Source organism: Ornithorhynchus anatinus, chromosome 3, assembly GCF_004115215.2.
Source record: "Ornithorhynchus anatinus isolate Pmale09 chromosome 3, mOrnAna1.pri.v4, whole genome shotgun sequence".
In the NCBI taxonomy this organism is placed as follows: domain Eukaryota; kingdom Metazoa; phylum Chordata; class Mammalia; order Monotremata; family Ornithorhynchidae; genus Ornithorhynchus; species Ornithorhynchus anatinus.
Window position 1 is genome coordinate 41859000 of NC_041730.1, and position 23066 is coordinate 41882065.

Here is a 23066-nt window from a genome sequence, read left to right on the forward strand (position 1 = left end):
AGCGTCTACAGAGCGAGGTCAGTCTCCTCTCCGGAGAATGAGGTGAGCCCATTCCCAATCGAAATCTGAAGCAGCTTCGGCTATTCTATAAGCACAAAGCCATCTTTATTTGAAAAGCTCTGGGAGCCTAATTTCCAAGCATTTTACAATGGCAGTCAACTCAAGGTCTTTTTCAGAACTGTGTCTACAGAAAGGTCCAGGCCCAAATGAACATTACTGTCCCGTTAATTGGAAGTGTTGCCCCCTGGGGAGTGGCGAATGGGGAATCACCGAGTGGAGAGGAAAGGAGACATAGTAAGTTCTACCATCCAGTCACCTGAAAGCTGCCATCTTACTTGCATTTCCATTTTCAGAAAGGAAGATATTTGTCCTTCAGTCCCACTTCAAGAGTTCAGAAAAATAATTCCGTGGGTCCCAGGCAGGAGACAAGAGGAGAGGAAATGTCTCCCGGATAGATTCTAAGTGTCCCGAGAGCAAGGGACTGTGTGTACTCCCAAAGTCTAAATACAAGGCTCTGCACAAAGTGTTCAATAACTATTACTAATAAGTTAATTGGAGTCCAAGTTATTTGTGTACCGAACACTGTGCTAAGTGTTTGGGACAGTACAACATAACAGTAGAATAATAATAATGTTGGTATTTGTTAAGAGCTTACTATGTGCAGAGCACTGTTCTAAGCACTGGGGTAGACACAGGGGAATCAGGTTGTCCCACGTGGGGCTCACAGTCTTAATCCCCATTTTACAGATGAGGGAACTGAGGCCCAGAGAAGTGAAGCGTGGCTCACTGGAAAGAGCACGGGCTTTGGAGTCAGGCCTCATGAGTTCGAATCCCAGCTCTGCCACTTGTCAGCTGTGTGACTGTGGGCAAGTCACTTAACTTCTCTGTGCCTCAGTTCCCTCATCTGTAAAATGGGGATTAAGACTGTGAGCCCCACCTGGGACAACCTGATTCCCCTGTGTCTACCCCAGCGCTTAGAACAGTGCTCGGCACATAGTAAGCGCTTAACAAATACCAACATTATTATTATGAATTGACTTGCCCACAGTCACACAGCTGACAAGTGGCTGAGCTGGGTTTTGAACTCATGACCCCTGACTCCAAAACCCGTGCTCTTTCCACTTAGCCACACTGCTCCTAACAGAGTTGGTAGACACGTTTCCTGTCCTCAGCGAGCTTACAGTCTAATAATAATGATAATTATGTTATTTGTTAAGCACTTGTTATGTGCCAGGCACTGTAATAATACTAATAATGTTAGTATTTGTTAAGCACTTACTATATGCAGAGCACTGTTCTAAGTGCTGGGGTTGATACAGGGTAATCAGATCATCCCACATGAGGCTCACAGTCTTAATCCCCATTTTACAGATGAGGTAACTGAGGCACAGAGAAGTAAAGGGACTTGCCAAAGGTCACACAGCAGACAAGTGGCCGAGCCTGAATTAGAACTCATGACCTTTGACTCCCAGGCCTGTGCTCTATCACTATGCTGCTTCTCTAGAAAAAGGAGTTGGTCTGGACAACTTTGGTATTTTTCCTTATACTGTAAAGGAGAAATATCATTTCTCCTTAGAATGTAAGCTCGACTCTGCTAACTCCCCTTCTATTCATAGGCTCTTTCTAGTGGTTGCACCTAGAGGCTTAGCAAAGTAGTGTCAAGCCAAAATAATTATCTCCATATTTTCCCTGATTACAAGGGATTTAAATAGGGTTTCAGACCACTTTGTTCCTGCGTGCTGCTTCTGAGACTGAATGCTAGGAAAGAAGCTGGCAATAAAAAGAGTAATTATGCAATACACTAAGTGCTCACCACTTGCCAAGAGCTGGGGTAGATACAGGAAAATCAGGTTAACCGCAGTCCCTGCCCCACATGGCTTTCAGAGTCTAAGGGAGAGATATTTAATCTCCATTTTACAGATAGGAAACCGAGGCACAGAAAAGTGAAGTGACTTACCCGGGGTCACATGGCAGGTAAATGGTAGAGGCAGGATTAGAATCTTGGTCTCATGACTCTCAGTCCCGTGCACTGTCTACTCGGCAACATTGGTTCTCAACATTCTCCCAAGGAGGTAGAAGGACCTTGGTTCTAATCCTAGCTCCACCACTTGTCTTCAGTGTGATCTTGAACAAATCCCCTCACTTCTCTAGGCCTCAGTGACCTCATCTTGAAAACGGTGTTTAAGACTATGAGCCACATGTGGGACAGAGAGTGTGTCCAACCTGATTAGCTTGAGTCTACTTCAGCACTTAGTGACTGACACATAGTAAGTGCCTAACAAATCTTGTCTTGTTCTATCCTGTCAAATCATCCCCGACTCATAACAACTCCATGGACTCATCTCTCCCAGAACGCACCACCTCCACCTGCAATCATTCTGGTAGTGTATCCATAGAATTTTCTTGGTAAAAATACAGAGGTGGTTTACCGTTGCCTCCTTCCGTGCAGTAAACTTGAGTCTCCTGTGTCGCTGCTGCCCAGAACAGGTAAGTTTTGACTTGTAGCAGATCATCTTCCACCTGCTAGCCACTGCCCAAGCTAGGAATAGAATGAGTAGGCTTCTGCTAGATTCCCTGTTTGACAAATCAGGGAGTGGGAGAAGAAGAAAGTCGGGGGGAGGTTAGTCTGGGAAGGTCTGTTGCATCCTTATTCTTTCTCTTGCTCCCTCTATTTGAAAACACTTCTGTTTACCTGTCTCCTCCATTAGAATGTGAGCTCCTCAGTGGCAAGGATTGTAGCTTTTCCTTCTGGTATACGATCCCAAGCCCCAAGCATAATGAGCTCCACAGAGTAGTCACTCATTTATTGACTGATGGATTGACTGGGAAGTGGGAGCTCCTGTTTTTCCTTCTGCCGCTGATCTAGCAGCCTCCGAGCAGCAAGAAAGTAAGGATTCACTACAAGCCAAGAATAGCCCAGAGATGCCCATCTGGTTTTGAGTAGCTGCCACTTGCCCCTGTCTTTTGCAGTGACCACAGATCCTTAAGACTGAGCTTCCTGCGGGAGGAAGGTTGGGAAAGGAGATCATTGGAATAAAGCTCAAATTCACTGCATTTACTATTTCCCCTAGCCCTAATCTATTTTAACGTCCATCCTCCCCCGTTGACTGTAAGCTCCTTGTGGGCAGGGATCACAACTACCAACTCTGCTGTACTTTCCGGAGTGCTTAGTACAGAACTCTGCACCCAGTAAGCGCTCAAAAAAAATTATTGATTGATTGATTGATGGAACCAAAACAACAGTGTGCATCCTCCTTGAAAGTTCCTGGAGAATTACACCTCAGCCGTTCAGTCTCTCATGGTGGAGGACAGGGAGGAGCAGGATAGAGCTCAGAAGAGAAAGAAACGTCAACGAGAATGAAAGCAGAACCATCCCTTGGCATGTCTCTGGATGAGCCTCCCTGGGAGCAGGAGGAAATGTGAGCTGAAAACACAGTGCTAGACATACAACAATAGATTTTATTTAATCTGCAAAATTGCCAGCAAATAACATATATGACTTCAACTAAGCTAAACCAACTATCATGGAAAACAAAGTAAATCTATCCAAAACTATCCAAAGACTGGCATTCTGTATCGTTCAATTGCACCTTAAATTTCAGATGAAATAAAACAGTTTCTACCAACCCAATACATTTGCCTCATGGATATGGATGTTGTCCAACAGCAGCACTCTACTATGACTTTCAATATCATAAAATGTTCAGTTTCGGAAGATTGTGTTTGGATTGCATAATAGCATTCAGCTACTGGTGTTCTCTTCCCTTTTCCCTCCCGATTTCATTTTGCAGTTTTTGTCCTGATGTTTTTGTTTCAAACCATTAGTAATTGCTTCCATTTCCCAGAAAGTCTGGCCCCGATTTCCACCTCCTTTCTAGACCACTCTACCATTCATATCTATGATTTATTTTAATGTCTGTCTTCCTGTGTAGATTGTGTGTTCTCTGGGGTCAAGGATAGTGTTTACCAGCTATAATGCATTTCACTTTCCCAAGTGCTTAGTGCAGTATACAGTAAGCACACAATAAATGCCATTGATTAGTTGATTGATAGACCAATGATAATTGAGAAGTGTAGACAAGTGGGCACAGATTCATTCATTCAATAATATTTATTGAGCACTTACTATGTGCAGAGCACTGTACTAAGCGCTTGGAATGTACAAGTCGGCAACAGATAGAGACAGTCCCTGCCTTTTGACAGGCTTACAGTCTAATTGGGGGAGACAGGCAGACAAGAACAATGGCAGTAAATAGAGTCAAGGGGAAGAACACCTCATAAAAACAATGGCAAATAAATAGAATCAGGGTGATGTACATCTCATTAAACAAAATAAGCAAAATAAATAGGGTGATGAAGATATATACAGTTGAGCGGACGAGTACAGTGCTGAGGGGTGGGATGAGAGAGGGGGAGGAGGAGAGGGAAAGGGGGGAGAAGAGGGTTTAGCTGCGGAGAGGTGAAGGGGGGGAAGAGGGAGCAGAGGGAAAAAGGGGGGAGCTCAATCTGGGAAGGCCTCTTGGAGGAGGTGAGCATTCACTTTGGAGATGTGAGATGGCAGCCTCTAATCAAAATAATCCAAAACTGGTCAGGAGATTCACTAAGTAATCCAGACCAAAAGTGTGAGGAGGAATGTCTTCAAACTTTGCTCTCATTGGAGAATTTGACTCAGCAGACAAACACTTGCGGTTATGCTATTAGACCAAGGAGAGAACTCCTGACCAAGATATGCTTCACCGAAACCTTCTTCCTGTTTGGAATTGGTGCTGCTAATTTGAGGCAGTGAAAGTGGCTGGTCTTTTTGACCCAACACTTTCCCAGGATAGTGTCAGTCAGTCGTATTTATTTATTGAGTGCTTACTGTGTACTGAGTGCTTGGAAGAGTACAAACAGACTCAGCCAGCGAAACCTCTCTCCAGGGGACATCACTGGCCGGGAAGCTTCTCTAAGGTGACGTAGGATGGAAGAGAACTCTCAGATATACATTACAGGCGGCTCTTCTTCAGCCAGGTTTCTCTGGGAGTGAGGTAACAGACAAGAAGCTGTGTACTCACTGAGTGTTTGAGATAGAAGGCCACTCTTCCTACAATGCCCTTCTGCCTGGCTATGACACAATGTGGGGTTTCAGCCCTCATCGCGACCCAGTCCAGGTTCAAATTCTGTAAGACAAAGCTCTTCCAGAAACTCCATCTCATTACCACAAGGCTAGCTGGCTTGTTCTCCCTTAGCCAGCAGGAGTCTGAGCACAGCAGAGATGGGGGTGGGAATATCCTCTAGACTGTAAGCTCGTTGTGGGCAGGGAATGTACCTATTATATTGTTCTAGTGTACTCTCCCAAGCACTTAGTATGGTGGTCTGTACAGAGTAAGCACTCAATAAATATGATTGACTGACTACAAAATAATACTATAACAGACATCTGCTGCCCATGACAAGCTTATGTAGTTCCACTGCTTTTGCAGTACCCTTTCCCCACGGGGCCAAAAAGAGCCCCCTGGTAATTTCAGAAACTACTGCTATAACTGGTAAAGAAGATCCTTTTGTTAGCTCATTTGACTGGGAAAAAAGTCCCCTTAAAGCTAAGGAGAGTCTCCTCATTGGATTTTATAGTGGTGGTGCAGAGTCCCTTCTCAGAGATGGGCGTAGAACACTCCCCCACCCTGTTCTATTCAAGTTGGGAATGGGCCCATCCACTTGCACAGAACTGGGGACTGGAGATCCCCCATGAGGCAGCAGGACTCCTTTTGATGGCAATTGATCAGTTTATCCTGAAAACCATTAGCCAGGATAAAGCCAAAGGAGAGTGGGGAGGAGAAAACAGGGAAGGTGGGAAAGGTATCCATTCTTTGACTGAGGTCAACTGCTCACTTCAGCAGCACATATACTAAAATTGGAATGATACAGAGAAGATCGGTGTGGCCCCTGCACAAAGATGACATGCAAATGCCCAAAGCCTTCCACGTGTTTAAAACATTGCTGAAAGCACATCTCCTCCCAGAGGCCTTCCCCTGGCAAGCCCTCATTTCCTCTTCTCCCACTCTCTTCTGTGTCACCCTTGCATACAGATTTGCACCCTCTATTCACCCCTCCCTCATTCCCATAGCACTTATGAACATATCTTATTTACTTATCTTAAAGTTCATTCATTCATATTTATTGAGAGCTTATTGTGTGCAGAGCACTGTACTAAGTGCTTGGGAGAGTACAATATAACAATAAGCAGATATATCTCTGTCTCCCCATCTAGACTATGAGCTCACTGTAGGCAGGGAATGTGTCTACCAACTCTGCTATATTGTACTCTCCCAGGAGTGTATTCTATGGATATACATACCAGAAGGACTTTATGGCAGAAGATGGGATATTCTGGAGGGTATGTCCATGGTGTCGCTAAGGATCGGAAACTATTTAACAGCGTTCAAAGGAGAAGAAGACAAGAGCTTACTACAGTGCTCTTCACACAATGTTTAATATGACTGATTGACTAAGATGACAGTTCTATGGTGGGTGTCTATAGTTTTTGTTCCCTCAACATTCATAATCCATTTTCCTCTGGATTCAGAGTCTCACACCCTTCTCTTTCTCAGAATCATTTATCCTACTCGGACCTGTTTCATGTGGGTTCCAGGTGTGATTCCATGGTCAGGTTTTTCACCCAGTATCCCAGTAATCCCAATGTGTTTTTCCAGCCCAACCAGTCTCTTGGACTAAATTCTTCAGGTAAACCACTTTCAGACAGGGAAGTTGAGGGCCTTTGATTTGCATTCTTATTTGATTTATATAACTACGGGGTATCTGGACTGTCCTGTCTTCATTTAATTGTATTTATTGAGCATTTACTGTATGCAAAGCACTATATTAATTGCTTAATGCATTTTTAAGTGGTATTTATTAGATGCTTACTAGGTGCCAGGCACTGTACTAAACACTGGGGTAGATAACGAGATAATCATGTTGGACACATCCATAAAGGGGCACATTCCCTCCCCATGGTTTTCACACCCACATGCCCCTTCAAGGCTAGCAGAAAGCATCTTTTTTTTAAAAAAATAGTATTTGTTATGCACTTATTATGTGTTAGGCACTTTACTATGCACTGGGGTAGAGACAAGCTAATCAGGTTGGGCGCTGTCCCTGTCCCAATGAGGCTCACAATCTTTAATCTCCATTTTAGAGATGAGATGATGGAGGCACAGAGAAGTGAAGTGACTTGCCCTAGGTCAAACGATTTGCCCTAGGTCACACAGCAGACAAGTGGCGGAGCCAGGATTAGAACCTAGGTCCTTCTGACTCCCAAGGCCTGTGCTCTATCCACTTGACCATACTGCTTCTCCTTGTGCTCCATGACCTGGGACCAAAACATCCAGTGCATCATGAGGTTGGATTTCCCCAAAAGCTTTTCCACACAGCCAGTCTGAGTCAGCCATAGATTAAAGGAGGGACCCATGCACTAAAAACTTAGACTCGAGGCAGTTTTTAACCAACAAGCATTAGTTGCCCAAGACAAAGATACTGCCCCGCTTTGCAAAAATGCCTAAGATAAGCATTTTCACTCATTCAAAGGCAACAACCTCAAGGATCAGACAGTTCAGAATAATGAAAGCAAGAAGCAAAGTCAGTTTTAGTTGAGAAACTGCCGTTTTTCTTTATAATCATTTTTAGGGGAAAAGATCTGAGCATTGTAAAGTGTCTACTGGATTGAAGGTCTATTCTGTAAGCTCACTGTGGGCAGGGAATGTGTGGACCAATTCTGTTACACTGTACTCTCCCAAATGCTTAGTACAGTGCTCTTCACACAGTAAGCGCTCAATAAATGTGATTGATTGATTGATCTACTGAGCCTATCTGCCACTATATTAGCTTGGAGTTTGCCTTTTCAAGACAAAATGGGTGTGTCCAATTTGTTTTTTCTAGGGGTCAAGAAAGAAAACAAAATCTGGTGAACAACTACTAAAATTCAGAACATCAGTCTCAAAAAAAAATCCTTATGCTATTCATTCATTCAATCTTATTTACTGAGTGCTTATAGTGTGCAAGGCACTAAGCAGTTACTGTGAAAACCATCTTATCTGGTGGTTTGAACCACTGGCTGGCATAGAGTAAATGCCATTGTCTTCAAGAACTATTTATCTAAAATACCACACTCTGGAGCAGTTTAACCAATCTCAACACTTTAGTGATGCTTAAATATGTTTATGGCTCACCAAAACACATTAAAAAACTATTCCCCCATCAACCCCCAACCCAATCCTCATAATAGGTTAACAACCTAAGAGAATTCATATTTAACAAAACTTTTTTTATGGTATTTGTTAAATGCTTACTATGTGCTGGACACATGGGTAGATTCAAGCTATTCAAGTTGGACACAGCCCATTTTCCACATGGGGTTCAGAGTCAATCTCCATTTTTCAAATGAGGTCACTGAGGCACAGAGACACTAGGCGACTTGCCCAAGGTCACATAGCAGACAAGTAGTGGAGCAGAGATTAGAACCCAGGTCCAACTGACTCCCAGGCCCATGCTTTATCCACTTAGGCCATGCTGCTTCTCTCTTTGACTTCTTGACTTATTAGACTTTGTGACTTATTATATGCAAATTCTTCACACACCAGTTTAGCACACTTGGATGATCGTGTTCAAAATAAAACCAGTACCTTCCAAACCCATTTAGTTTCCAATGTTCTTTTTTTTATGGTATTTGTTAAGTGCTTACTATGTGCCAAGCACTGTTCTAAGTGCTGGGACAGATGAAAACTAATCAGGTTGGATGCAGTTCCTGTCCCACATAGGTCTCACAGTCTTAATCCCCATTTTACAGATGAGGTAACTGAGGTCCAGAGAAGTAAAGTGGCTTGTCCAAGGTCACAGAGCAGACAAGGGGCAGAGCCAGGATTAGAACCCAAGTCCTCCTGAGTCCCAGGCCCTGGGTCTATCTGCAAGACCACACTGCTTCTCAAACAATCATGTGGATTGTTTCTACAGGGAGTGGAGATGGGAAATTGGACCTTCAGGTTTGCTAGATTGTAAAATTTTCCACTTGATTTTAAGCTGCATGAAGGCAGGGATCGTGTCACTGTGTCCCGATCTCACCTCTTGCTGCCGACCCCTAGTCTTCATCCTGCCTGTGGCTTGGAATGCCCTCTCTCCTCAAATCCAACAGCCGATTACTCTCTCCACTTTCAAGGTCTTACTGAAGGCACATCTTCTCCAAGAGGTCTTCCCAGACTAAGCCCTACTTTTCCTCATCTCCCACTCCTGTGTCGTCTCGACTTGTTCCCTCTATTCTTCTCCCCCGCCCAGCCCCACAGCACTTATGTACATATCTATAATTTTATTTATTTGTATTGTTTTCTGCCACCCCCGCCCAGACTGTAAGATCATTGTGGGCAAAGAATGTGACTGTTTATTGTTGTATCGTACTATCCCAAGCACTTAGTACAGAGTCCCGCACACAGGAAGTGCTCAATAAACACTATTGAATGAACTGAATGAATGAATGAATTACCAACTTTATGTACCCGCCAAGCATCTAGGCCAATGGTCAGCACACAATAAGCAGTCATTAAATTCTATTGATTGAGGTCAGTCACTTCTCACATTTGTCTCCTTCCCCAGTGAGAAGAGTTGACCCACACTAGTGTCAGCATCAGACTGTTTCTTCGGCATTCTTCTTCACCTGGGTCACTGAAAACCCAGGCCCCTTCAGTGTGAACTTAGTTTCTACCAGGTGAAATGAAAAGGGTCACATTTTAAAGACCCTTTCCATTTCATTTCTAGATGCTCTTCCCCCCAGGCGTGTGAACGTCTCTTCTCTCATTCCCTCCCTGTTGTCTTTTCCACTGGAATGGTGATTTTCCTGCTTGTTCTTCCAGCCTGAAGCCTCTGGGTGAATTACATGTGTCTTCCAGGGACCTACAAATCCCAGTGAACGAGCTTTTAAAAAGACTACTGAGTTCTCACCAGCCCGATGAGTCCTAAATCACTCACTGCTTAATTGCCCATGAGTAAATTTCCTCTGCAGGATAGACCAGCACTCCCTAGCACCGCAGTTTCCACATCACTGAGAATAGCCACTACCCCCTCACACCCAGAATGGGCAGTGCATCCATCTGTGTATGTGCTATCACAAATGGACATCTTAAAAGCATCGCATTCCATAACATCTGAGCATCCCAGACCGGAAGATGTTGGCAGGCACCCACTCAAGTTAACCTTTACGAGACTAAATATACGAATTGTCAGCTTCTGGTTGGCAGGGGGTGGAGAAGAGGACTTCCAGTATCTTTTAGACTTCACTTTCAGGATTTTAACTCTGGGGATTTCTACAGACAGGAGAGCATTTCTTTGGAACTGGGCCCTTCAGGTAGTGACCGCATCTCCAGTGGACCACCCCTGTCCTATGGATTTCCAGAAGTAGGGGTGAAGCTGTTGGAATTGGACTCCCAATCTTGCTCTTCTCAGATGTCTGACCAGACAGGAGAATCCAGAAGAATCCAGATCCACTGGAGCTTAAAAAGCTCCTGAAATGAGGTCTTGCTGCCCTGCCAACTCTTGGAAGCTACGCTGCCTCTCTCTCACCCCTCATTCCTACAAATCCTGCCCATTGCTGTCCCCACTCCCAAGACAAAGAGCTGGTGCCTCTGCCCACAGAACTCTTCTTTCTTTAAAGCAAAGTGTAAAAATAATATCACAACTACCGCTGTACAAAACGTTTATTACACTGTAAAGGCTGTAGACCACATCTGCATTACTTCATGCATTGTGCTCAGAAGGGTGAACATTAGAACATTTCCAAGAACATTCCTACTTTATCTCCTGTTATTTTTATCTACTTCTTCCAAATGGCCAAAACATAGTAGAAATGAGAAGTCATTTTGAATACAGACCTTCAAATGCCGCTGGGGAGAAAATGCAGGGATGTTTTCTAGCGGAGTGAAAAAAAACCAGATATGTGAGTGAATGAACTTGGGAGATTTCCACTATGACAAATTTAAAGCAAATGGAGCTTATATAACGTGCACAATGTCTGCAGCTCAGAGATCCAATTTCAACTGCGCTGATGCCTATTTTAACCTAAAGAGAGGCCTTTGGATCGACTACTTGTATGATGGAATTGGCATTGATAAACACCTGGGACAATACAATGACTTTATCAGACCAACGCCACCTTTAAGAAAGGTTGAGTTTCTTTGGTTCTTTATTCATTCAAATTAGTTTATTTCTTCAAATTGTTTATAGACTTAGACATTAAGAGTTGATTGACACATTAAATACTTGCTCTGGATAGAATGTTTTGTGAGTTGACTTTTGTTCTCGGTCCTTAGCACACTGGCTACTGATAGAAATATACAGTATATACACGTGGAGATTATAAAAATACATTTTATTTATATCTGACTTTTTTAAATACCAAAAATCTCACATTTTGAGAGATCAACCAGCATACCAGAAGGTTTTTCAATATTTAATGTCATCTAAGTAAGGACCACCTTTGAATAGTCCATGGCACAGTTCTAGTCTCTCTAGAATGGGCTTTCGGCTCTGAAAAAATATATGTTTGAAAAGTCTGTGCTTTGACATTTTGGCCCTTCTATTCCAATCAGTACTGCTCCTAGCCCCTCCGGGTTAAAAACTGACCAAAAAAGCTAAACCTATCTTTCCTTCCTCATATCAGTAAAGACCAAAGAAACTCAATAGGAGAATGGAATGATCAGATCAGGCAATCAGCATACACCATTGAGAGAGAACATGTGAATGTTGAAAATGATATTCCCCATTAACCTCAACTCACATCTTATGAGTCCAACTGCCCCTTTCTCCCTTCTCTTGCTCTCCGTTCTTTAGTTCATAAATCGCTTGAATGGCCTAAAAGCGTCCCACTTGGTCCAGGATTGGTTTTTATTTATGTATTTATTTCATTTTGAGCAGTTTTCCTAATATCCCTCAACTCTTCGAGAGGAGGCTGCATTCTCCAAGAGTGGTGAAAAAGGCATCGTTACATTAGCTCATCCCATCTGTGGTATTTGGCAAAAAAAGTTCAGTCCCATAGACATTAGTCCATTAGTTCATTAAATTCACTCACTTACCTTTTAACCTAATTCAACATATTCCTACAACAGATCGTTCCTCTAAGCCCAGGGTGAGAATTTAAGTGCTCATTTAATCGCAGATACAGTCTAGCCATTTCTCCCATGTATGTCATTCATTCATTCATTGATTCAATCACATTCATTGAGCGCTTAATGGGTGCCAAGCACTGCACTAAGCACTTGGGAGAGTACAATATAATAATAAACAGACACATTCCCTGCCCATAAGTCTTCACCTCTTGGCAGCATTACCTGGACTTAATTGTTGGAGAGAGTTAGAAAGCTCCACACTAAACAGAGGTTTCCTCGTAAGAGGAGATTTACTTGCTGCTGCAGGAAAAAGAGAGATGCTGGTTTCTCGGGCTCGTTTCAATTCAGGGCAAAGAAAACAGACTCATATAACTGTTTTTCAATCATCAGGTTCCGAAAGCTTTTTGACATCCAGTCCCTCTGGATTTGCTCTTCTGGGGTGTTGGCCCTCTCCAAAGTGCCAACACGTTTTCTTGTCACTCAACAAGGGACTTTACAAATCCCGTAGATGCCAATTATCCCAAAACAATCGACCCTCTCCGCCATCCTCTCTGCTTTCTCTCTTTTGTATATTCGGTGGGATAAAGAGTTGGGACTATTTACAGTTGGGCGACTATTTATATTAGGGCTTCTCGTCAAATTGGCCTTAAACATGATCTTGAAAAGAAAAGGGCCGAAGTCACTTGGCTAGATTCGGTTCCCCATTTACAGAGTCCTGAAATGACTTAAACTAGCATTACAATCACTACTGAATGGGAATACAGTCCAAAGCACTACCGCATTGCTTTTTATCACAGAAATATAGCTTCAACATGCAGAGGACTTGTAGACCAAACTACTTCTTTCCCTCTGATAATGTACCACATGTGTCCTTGGACAGAAATCTGTTGAGTCGTTTCTCTTGTGACAAAGTTTTCTAAGAGACCACAAATTCACCTCTTAGGAGTATCTAATGTATAATTCCTGTTGCCGGGTAGATCTTGGTCCCAGCTTGCGGGACCAAATGCGAAAAGAGGTCTGGTGTTCGAGAGTTCCCTCAGTTTCACAGGTACCCAATTGTTCCACTTTTCAGGAAGTGGGAAAGACTAACCTCCACCTTGCTCCCCTCACAAATCCCAACAGGTCTGAACGGAGAACCTGGATCCAGGGCTCGATTCCCCATCTGGATGGAGTTCCGGCATGATGTTCCGGAACCGAGGAGATGAAGCATCCTTCCTTCGGTCACCTGACCTTCTCCGACCCCTTAGACCTGGAACTCGAACATGTCGGTTTGTTTCTTGGCCAGTTTGGCGACCTCCTCCCTGATGGCCTTCACCAGAGCTGCCGTGGAAATGTTGGTCAGAGGGGTGTCGGCAGAAGGGTTTTCCGCCAGACTCTGCTGAGAGGCGGCACTGGAGGGCAGCGGAGGCTGCTCCAGGCTCGGGTGGAGGTTGGTCGACTGGCTGTACTGACGGGGCAATCTTGAAGGGGAGTTCTGTTGGTAGCGTGACCGCGGGTAAGCCTCGATGTATCCGGGGAGGGGAACCTGTGGGGGTAAGGCGGACAGAAGGACGGGGACTCGAGTTACACACGCGACAGGGAATGACAAGCCGTTCCATTTACCCACCGTCTTATCGTGACTTACGCTTCATACGTCTCTTTCTCCCAGTCGGATTTTCGGGAACACATTCCAGGAAGACTTGACACCATTTTACAAGCTAAGGAAGGAGCCTGCCTACTTACTCTGTTGTACTTTTTCTATGGAGAAGCAGAATGGTGAATTGAGAAGCAGCATGGTGTAATGGATAGAACATGCGCTTGGGAGGCAGAGGTCACGGGTTCTAATCCCGGCTCCACCATTTGTTTACTGTGTGACCTTGAGCAAGTCACTTCTCTGTGCTTCAGTTACCTCATCAGTAAAATGGGGATTAAGACTGTGAGCTCCACGTGGGACAAGGACTGTATCCAACCTGATTTTCTTGTATCCACTCCAGTGCTTAGTACAGTGCCTGGAACATAGTAAGCACTGAACAGACACCTTTATAATTATTATCATCACTCCCCCAATTGCTCAGTCCGGTGATCTGCGCACAGTTAAGTGCTCAATACATACTATTGATAGATTAAATGATTGGGTTGAAACCCTGCTACTTAATCTAAGGTTTTACTCAATGCTTATCTACGGATGAGGCACATCAGTATCTCATACTTTTTACTGCGGGAGCACCATAGGGAAACTAGCCCCATCTCACACAATATGAAGCAAGTGAGTAATTGCCTTTAATTTCATATCTGATCTATTTCTCCTGCGGGGAGAGGGGGGCATGGGCATGCTAGCCTTTTTAGCAGTGAATCCCAACTGAATCTGGTCTAGCCAACCATCCACTCCTGGCTTTTGGCAGGCTGACTTATGGGGAGTACACCCAGTGCCAGTATGACAATTATAATAAAAATAATAATAATAGTAATGGAATTTGTAAGGCGCTTATGATGAATCAAGCACTGTTCTTAACACTGGTATAGATATAAGCTAATCAGGTTGGACAATGTCCCTGTCCCACATGGGGCTCACAGTCTTAATCCCCATCTTGTAGATGAGGTAACTGAGGCACAGAGAAGTGAAGTGACTTGCCCAAGCTCACAGAGCAGACAAGTGGAGGAGCCAAGATTAGAACCCATGACTTCCAGGCCTGTGCTCTATCCACTAGGAAATGCTGAAATCCTCTACCACCGTCTGACTTGTCTGTACCCTGGAGATGAGAATGACCTTCTATCTTTTCTCCTCCTTTCATTCATTCACGCATTCATTCAGTCATATTTATTGAACGCTTACTGTGTGCAGAGCCCTGGCCTAAGTGCTTGGGACAGTACGATTCAACAATAAACAGACACATTCCCTGCCCACAAGGAGTTTACAGTCTAGAAGGGGTGAGACAGACATTAATATAAATAAATATATTACAGATATGTACATAAGTGCTGTGGGGCTGGGCGGGGGGATGATCATAAGAAGTCAGGGTGATGCAGAAGGGGGTGGGAGAAGAGGAAAGGTGGGGCTTAGTCCAGGAAGGCCTCCTGGAGGAGATATTCCTTCAATAAAGCCTTGAAGCAGGGGAGATTCATTGTCAGATTTGAGAAGCGAGGGTGTTTCAGGATGGAGGCAGGAAGTGGATGAGGGGTAAGTGACAAAATCAGTGAGATGGCGGCACAGTGAGAAGATTAGCCCTAGAAGAGTATAGTGTGCAAGCTGGGTTGTAGTAGGAGAGTAGCGAGGTGAGGTAGAAGGGGGCAAGGTGATCGAATGCATTAAAGCCAATAGTGAAGAGTTTCTGTTGGATGGGGAGGTGGATGGGCAACCACTGGAGTTTCTCGAGGAGTGGGGAAACATGGCCTGAATGTTTTTGTAGAAAAATGAGCTGAGCAGCAGAGTGAAGTACGGATTGGAGTGGGGAGAGTCAGGAGGCTGGGAGATCAGCAAGGAGGCTGGCGCAGTAATCTAGGCGAGATAGGATGAATGAGTTTATTAACAGGGTAGCAGTTTGGATGGAGAGGAAAGGGTGGATTTTAATAATAATGTTGGTATTTGTTAAGCGCTTACTATGTGCAGAGCACTGTTCTAAGCGCTGGGGTAGATACAGGGTAATCGGGTTGTCCCACGTAAGGCTCACAGTCTTCATCCCCATTTTACAGATGAGGTAACTGAGGTACAGAGAAGTTAAGTGACTTGCCCACAGTCACATAGCCGACAAGTGGCAGAGCCAGGAGTAGAACCCATGATGTCTAACTCTGAAGCCCAGGCTCTTTCCACTGAGCCATGCTGCTTTTAGCGGTGTTGTGAAGATGGGACCGACAGGATTTAGTGATGGATTGAATATGAAGTTTGAATGAGACAGATGAGATAAAGATAACGCCACAGTTATAGGCTTGTGAGACAGGAAGGATGTAGGTGCTATCTACAGTGACGGGAACGTCACGGGGAGGACAGGGATAGGTGGGAAGATGAGGAGTTCTGTTTTGGCCATACTGAGCTTGAGGTGTCCGAAGGACATCCACATAGAGATGTCTTGAAGGCAAGACGAAATGGGAGATTGCAAAGTGTTTAGCAGTTGTAAGTGCCAGAGGCCTGACACTTGGATGAACCAAATCTCCCAAGTGCTTAATACAACATTCTGCACGCAGTAAGCGCTCAATAAATACTATTGATTGATCGAAGCCCAATAACCTAAATTTTATGTTTTCACGTCACATTAAGAATAATACTGAAGAAATCCTCATGGACACCTCACTCGTCTTAGGTCTCAGGCTGCCTTATAAAGCTAACAAATGGGAAGCAGTGTGGCTTAGTGGAAAAAGCGCAGACCTGGGGGACCTGGTTCTAATTCTAGCTCCGCCACTTGTCTGCTGTGTGACCTTGGGCAAGTCACTTACCTTCTCTGGGCCTCTGTTTCCTCATCTGCAAAATCCTCCTTTCTCGGACTTAGACTATGAGACAGGGACTGTGTCCAATCCGATTATTTTATATCTTCCCCAGCACTTAGTACAGGGCTTGGCACACTATAAGTAACTATAATAATAATAACTATGGGATTTGTCCAATGCTTACTCTGTGCCAGGCACTGCACTAAGCGCTGGTGTGGGTACAAGCGCAATCCCTGTCCCATATAGAGCTCACAGTCCTAGTCCCCATTTTACAGATAAGGTAACTGAGGCACAGAGAAGTGAAGGCACTCGCATAAGGTCAGACAGTAGACAAGAGGCAGAGCCGGGATTAGAACCCATCCATCTGACTCCCAGGCCTGAGCTCCAAAAACAAAACAAAACAAAAAGTAACTGGCTATTTTCTCCACTGCATTACCTACCAGCTAAAGTCACTGTTTAATTCAGTGTGCAAATTATGACCCAGGACTTACCACCAGATACAATGGGAAAAAGTTTTCCCACCTCCTGTCGGACCACGGCTGGCCTACCAGGGCCAATTTGCTCCGGGGCAACAGGGAGAACCACAGGATTTCCAAGTCAGTTTCCTGAGTTACATTTCATCATTCAAATGCAAATGACAGCGATCCCACCAACAGACCTCGGCACTCCAGAAAACATCCCAGACACCCGGGAAACAAGTGAGGGCCCGAGGGCTACCAAATTGAGGGAAGGAACATTTGTATTTCCTTCATAAAACTGGATTTGGGGGGCGGTACGTTGGAATATGACGCTAGAGGCCACTATTTCACTGCTTTCCTGAGCTCTAACCGAAGAACTCTGGTAATTAGCTCATCCTCTGCAAGAGCAGCTCAGGGGAAAGCAGAAAAGAGGCTCTGAAAGCAAAACAAGGCCCCTTCAGCCTTTTCCCATATTTGGCGATGGCATGTCCTTCATGGCTGATAATAATGTTGGTATTTGTTAAGCGCTTACTATGTGCAGAGCACTGTTCTAAGCGCTGGGGGAGATACAGGGTAATCAGGTTGTCCCACGTGAGGCTCACAGTTAATCCCCATTTTACAGATGAGGGAACTGAGGCACAGAGAAGTTAAGTGACTTGCCCACGGTCACACAGCTGACAAGTGGCAGAGCCGGGAGTCGAACCCATGACCACTGATTCCGAAGCCCAGGCTCTTTTCACTGAGCCACGCTGATCTCTTACCCATTTTTTTCATCTACAGTATTTGTTGAGCGCTTACTATGTGCCAGGGACTGTAGTAAGCACTAGGGTACATTGGACACAGTCCCTATCCCACACAGGGTTCACAGTCTTAATCCCCATTTTACAGATGTGGGAACTGGGGCACAGAGAAGTTAAGTGATTTGCCACAGGTCACGCAGCAGACAAGTGGAGGAACCAGGATTAGAACCCGGTTCTTCTGACTCCCAGACCTGTGCTCTATCCACTAAACCACACTGCTTCTCTACCCACTTGAGGAACGTTACCTGAGCAGGGAGCCTGTCTACCAGCTCCGTTATATTGTACAGTGCCTGGCACATAGTAAGTGCTCAACAAATACCATTGATGAGGATGAGGATGAGGATGGGGAGGAGGAGAATGATAACACTGAGGCTGTGGACCAGTTGGGCCTATTTTATCTACTTCACCTCTCCAAAGGAACCAGCCAGATGCCAGGCTAAGTTTGACTCTGAGAAAAGTGCCTTACCGAGTCAGCCCACTGTCCCGGTAGTTCATTCTCTCCCGGGTATGCCATCCAGGCCTGGTTCCGGTAGGACGCGGGGGGCGTTGGGATGAAGTAGCCTGTGAACCCAGGGCGATGTGCAGATGGGATGGCAAACACCGCTGGTACGGTATTACCTGCATGGAGTCGGGTGGCGAAAGGACATTAAAACAGACTCATTTCCCTTGCTTCCCAAGGCGACCATCTCTGTGGGCAACGCTCCCCTAAAAGTCCATTTCGCTGCCTCTGAGACCTTGTCACCGGCCTTGGGATTCAGGCAATCAGGTTTGCCCATAGGGTGGGCTGGAGCCACGCAAGGAAAGAAGGGAACAGACTTTCTCTTCTGCTCTATGACAACTTCCCCACCCTCCTGTGCCACATCCCCCTCAATAGAGAGAGGTAGGAAATTCTGGCGTGATCTGCCTCTATGCCACCCTTCCTCAAACCAGCTTCCTTCAGAGCGTCACTCTCGAACCAGGACTGGGGTCATTATATCACCAGCCTCATTGAGAAATCGAGGCCAAATGACAGTCACACAAACAGTGTTTTTGTGCTTGTGTGTTTGTGCCCGTGTACATGTGTGGTTTGTGTGTGTGTGTGTGTGGGGGTGTGTGTCTGTAGAGGGACAAGGGGACACCTCTGACTCCTAAGTAGGTTCCTTTAGTCAAGATGGTATGCATATCAAATTATCAAATCTCAGGAATTGCGTCTTTTGAGATCCAGAGAGCTGGACCCTTCTCTAAGGCCAATGGGTGGTATCTTTACCGATTGGGATCCCCTCAGGGCTTGAATTCCAATTCTGGCTGCTCTGCTTTTGGTGTTCTGGAAAATAAATCGCCATTCTTTTATTCTTGGGCATTACCCAGATTACAAAGTTCAAACGAACACCATCACCTTTATCACCTTGGATGGAAATGGTTAAAAGGATCAAACCGAGAATTCAAGCCATCTCCCTGAATCGACCCTGAGTTTTCCAGGGTCCTGGCATCTGGAGCCAGGTGGCCTTAGGGGTGGATAGAAAATGGGACGAGAGCAGGCCCTAGCCAGGAGAACCATTTCTGCTTTGTATTCTGGGTATGTGCTGGATCCTCTTGGGATCCTAATGGGCTTGGTTTTGGGGAGGGCAGAGGGAGGCTGGCTATTCTTAGGACTCCCCCCGGCCCCGCCTCCTGGTAAAAGCATCAGGGGGCTGGCAGGTCCTCTCACCTGAGTAGTTTAAAGCGGACTGATCCAGAGGGGCCACGGAGACCGGGCTTCTTGAAACCGGGACAAATGGCGCCCCATCGTGCATCTGGGCCTGCTCCGGCCCACTGGGCTCGGACACTCTCGTCTTGCTGCCGATGTCTGAAGTCGACCTGCACCCGGGCAGACGGCCATTAGTTCAGTCAGTTCGGCCCGGGATGTCCGGCGCTGACCAGTGGGCCACCCACACAGTCCACCGATGACCGGACAAGGCAGGCCGAGGCACTGATGGGCCCTGAGTGGGTGGTTCGGGGCTGAAGAAGCATCAGACCTGATGCATCTTCCCCTGTTTCAGGTTTCTCCACCATACAGAATTGGATTTCAGGGTCTCAGGCAGACTCCCGCCCCGGCTTCTCCAGGGGTTTGCTAGGATTTGATTTGCAAACTGAAGTCAAGGTCGGCCTGAGCATTAAGACCAGCCAGAGGGGAAGGGACCTGAAAGGCAGACCAGACCCAAAGGCTGAGCATTTTTAAAGCTTTCAAGGGCAATTCTCCCTAATGAGAGACTCAGATGTCTCGCCGGCCCCGGAAAATTCAATTTGCCCATTAAAAGAAGCAGGGCTCTAGAGGAACACCTTAGCCAGTTGTGTTTGGGAAGGGAAGCTATGACATCACCGGCAGCCAATGAGAAGGTCCCTTGGGCTCAGTGCTTTCCCACCCACCCCCATAGTCCAGGGAGTCGAGGAGGTGGGAGCCGATGTTGTAATTCCCAGGGACCTACAACCTGCAGTCCAGTTTGCTCCAAACCCCAGGGAAGTAAGATAAATGGTCGGGAATCACTCGCTCGGTGGAGAGCTCTACTGGCCCAGGAAGTTGAAGCCAGGTGGCCTTAGAGATGGATAGAAAATGGGATGAAAACAAGCCAAGCCAGGAGAATGTTTCTGCTTTGTGAGCTGGGTGTTGTGCTCTGGATCCTCTCCGGATCCGATTGGGCTTGGTTCTGGTGAGAGACGAAGGGAGGCTGGCTATTCCTGCTGCAATGGGTCACCTGGGAAACCTCTCACCTCCCACTCTATGGAGCAGCTCTCCTCCCACTTCTCACGCCCCGGTCCTCGGCTCCTCTGCAAGGAGACGGAGGGGACACAAATGGAACTCCAGGGTCTCGTCCTGAATGAGGGCCCACGAGCAGTCGGGCTTGGACCACAGAAAGCCAAATCAGAGCTGCCCCTCTGACTGAAGCCCATGGAACAGGGGACTGGGAGGGAGGGAATGGGAGATGCTTTTTTTTTTTTTTAAACCAGGATAACACTGGGTGGAATGCACAAGGCACATGGAGTGGCAGGGGTGAGACAGTCTCCCCACTCTTGGGGAGACTGGGGCATTTTGGAGTGGGTGGGGAAGGGGGAGGAAGACTCATTGCCTCATGGACGTAGGTGAGGGTCGGCCTCTTCTCACAGATATAGGAATATCTAATGGTAGGCTTGATCGGGGAGAGCCCATCCAAAAGCACATTGTTTTGCCAGTGTTCGGTACAATGCCCTCTCCTCTCTCCAGAGTCCTCCCCACCCACCATGGATCGGGACTCTGAGGGGCCCTTTAGGAGCCTCCACTTTTCTTGGCAGTACTAAGGAATGGGTCACCCCAGATCTCTGCCATCTGCCCTGACTGCCTCTAAGTTTCCAGTCCAATTTTCAGCTCTTGAGGAGGAGGAGGCTAATTCAGTCCTTAATGGCTGGGGTTGGGTTCCCAGAGGCTCCTATTTGGCTCGTTTTAAGAAGGTTTGACATTGTGTTCACTGCTTGGAGACCACCTTCCTTCAGAAGGTGCTCTTAGGATAAACAGGAGGGGAATCTAGTGGGGGGTCCCCCTGACCCTGCCTGAGGGACCTCTCTGAGCCAGAAGCGCCTCAGGCCTCCAGGCTGACCGGCCCAGCACTCTGCGGTTGGGCGACATTGCCAGATAAAGCAATCAAACAACCCGTTACCTTCTGAGAGATGCCACGGCCACGGGACCAGTCCGGGGAGGAACGGGGGGCGGGGGGGACCCCATAACCATCTCGGGAAGCTGAGAAAACCTGTAAGCCTGGTAAAAGAGACAAGTGAAAACTTCTTCACCAAACGCGTAGCCTAGAAGCACACCCACTCCGTCCCTTTCAAAAGGAAAGGAAAACTTCAAAGGAGTAGAGTTGTTCAAATTCCTTGGCCTTGACCTTGGGCCATCTGCAGAGTTCTTGTTCCCTGACACTTCCTTCCTTACAAGAGGAAATACATCTCTTATTCAGGATTTATTTTGATGGAGCGGGACCAGTGGGCTTACAGAGAGCCGACCAGCTTAAACTTCAAGGAGGATTTTGCTCTTACTGTACTTCGACACAGAATCACGTTTGTCTGATGCCTCCAAGGGGAGATAACCGTGGACTTTCCCCTGACAAAGGGAAAATATTTTAAAGCTGCTAAGCACAGAAGCCCCTTAAGAGCTAAGAGGCAGCCTGACCTATTCGTTCATTCATTCATTCATTCAAGAGTATTTATTGAGTGCTTACCGGGTGCAGAGCACTGTACTAGGCACTTGGGAGAGTACAATACATTCCCTGCCCATGGGACTAGGGGCCAGGAGACTTTGGTTTGAATCTAAGCTCTGTCACTAGTCTGCTGTGAGATCTGGGGTAAGTCACAACTTCCCTGGGCCTCAGTTTTGTTATCTGTAAAATGGGAAAAGACAGATTCTGTGCCCCAAATGGACAGGGACTATGTTAGACATATTACCTTGTTATCTACCCCATTGTGTAGCACATAGTAAGTGCTTAATAAATTCAGCCAACATTAAAAAGGAGCCAAGAGGAAACTTCTGCTTTCGTTCTGATGCATCCTTGGTTCCTGACACCCTTGAGAAGTGTGACTCAGCCGACACTGCTTGCCTCTCCTCCAGCCCAAGCACCTACTCAGAGAAACCTAGTTTTCATCAAGCTGGATCTGACCAGCTTCCCACTGAATCGAGCAGTCTCCTCGGGTCAGCCTCTGAAAAACTGCTCCCTCACTCCATTAGGGGTGCCCCGGGAGTCCCCGAGACCAGAGCGAGAAACGGAGGTCTTCTGAGAGTAGGGGTGGTGATGGTGTCAGCAATCATACAATAAATGGTCATAGAGTGACCGAGCCAGTTGAGGAACGGCACTACCGACAGAACAAGCTCTCCATGGCAGCTTCCAGGACTCTGGAAGTCTCCAGAGGCACGGATTTAAACCGCTGCTGATCACACTCTAGGCCTCTGTCTCTTCACCAGAGGGCCACACAACACCTCCAAATTTCTGCCTCACCCACACCGCTGTAACTGATAACTGCGATATTTGTTAAGCACTTACTATATGCCAGGCTCTGAACTAAGCCCTGGTGTGGACACAAGCAAATCCGATCAGACACAGAACCTGTCCCACATAATAATGATTATGGCATTTAAGTGCTTACTATGTGCCAGGCACTGTACTAAGCGCTAGGGTAGATACAAGCAAATTGGGTTGGACACAGTCCCTGTCCCATGTGGGGCTCACAGTCTCAATCCCCATTTTACAGATGAGGGTACTGAGGCCCAGAGGAGTAAAGTGATTTGCCCAAGGTCACAGCAGACAAGT

The 23066-nt window shown here is 46.2% G+C and overlaps 1 protein-coding gene and 1 non-coding gene across 2 annotated transcripts in view; one reads left to right on the top strand and one right to left on the bottom strand.

Annotated features, from left to right (window-relative positions):
• Window positions 1-5860: 5860 nt before the first annotated feature.
• On the top strand, window positions 5861-5967 carry LOC114810973. The gene has a single exon (XR_003758661.1). It is a non-coding gene; the product is annotated as a U6 spliceosomal RNA (small nuclear RNA).
• Window positions 5968-10697: 4730 nt separating this feature from the next.
• The window catches only part of KIAA1549L (KIAA1549 like), a 200368-nt gene continuing 187999 nt past the window's right edge, over window positions 10698-23066 (bottom strand). Inside the window, exons 19-22 of the mRNA XM_039911466.1 lie at window positions 21426-21523; window positions 19466-19614; window positions 18245-18396; window positions 10698-13647 (exon numbers count right to left, since the gene is read on the bottom strand). Of these exons, the coding sequence (XP_039767400.1) occupies window positions 13366-13647; window positions 18245-18396; window positions 19466-19614; window positions 21426-21523 (681 nt within the window). The 3' untranslated portion in view covers window positions 10698-13365. The remainder of the gene's footprint in view (window positions 13648-18244; window positions 18397-19465; window positions 19615-21425; window positions 21524-23066) is intronic.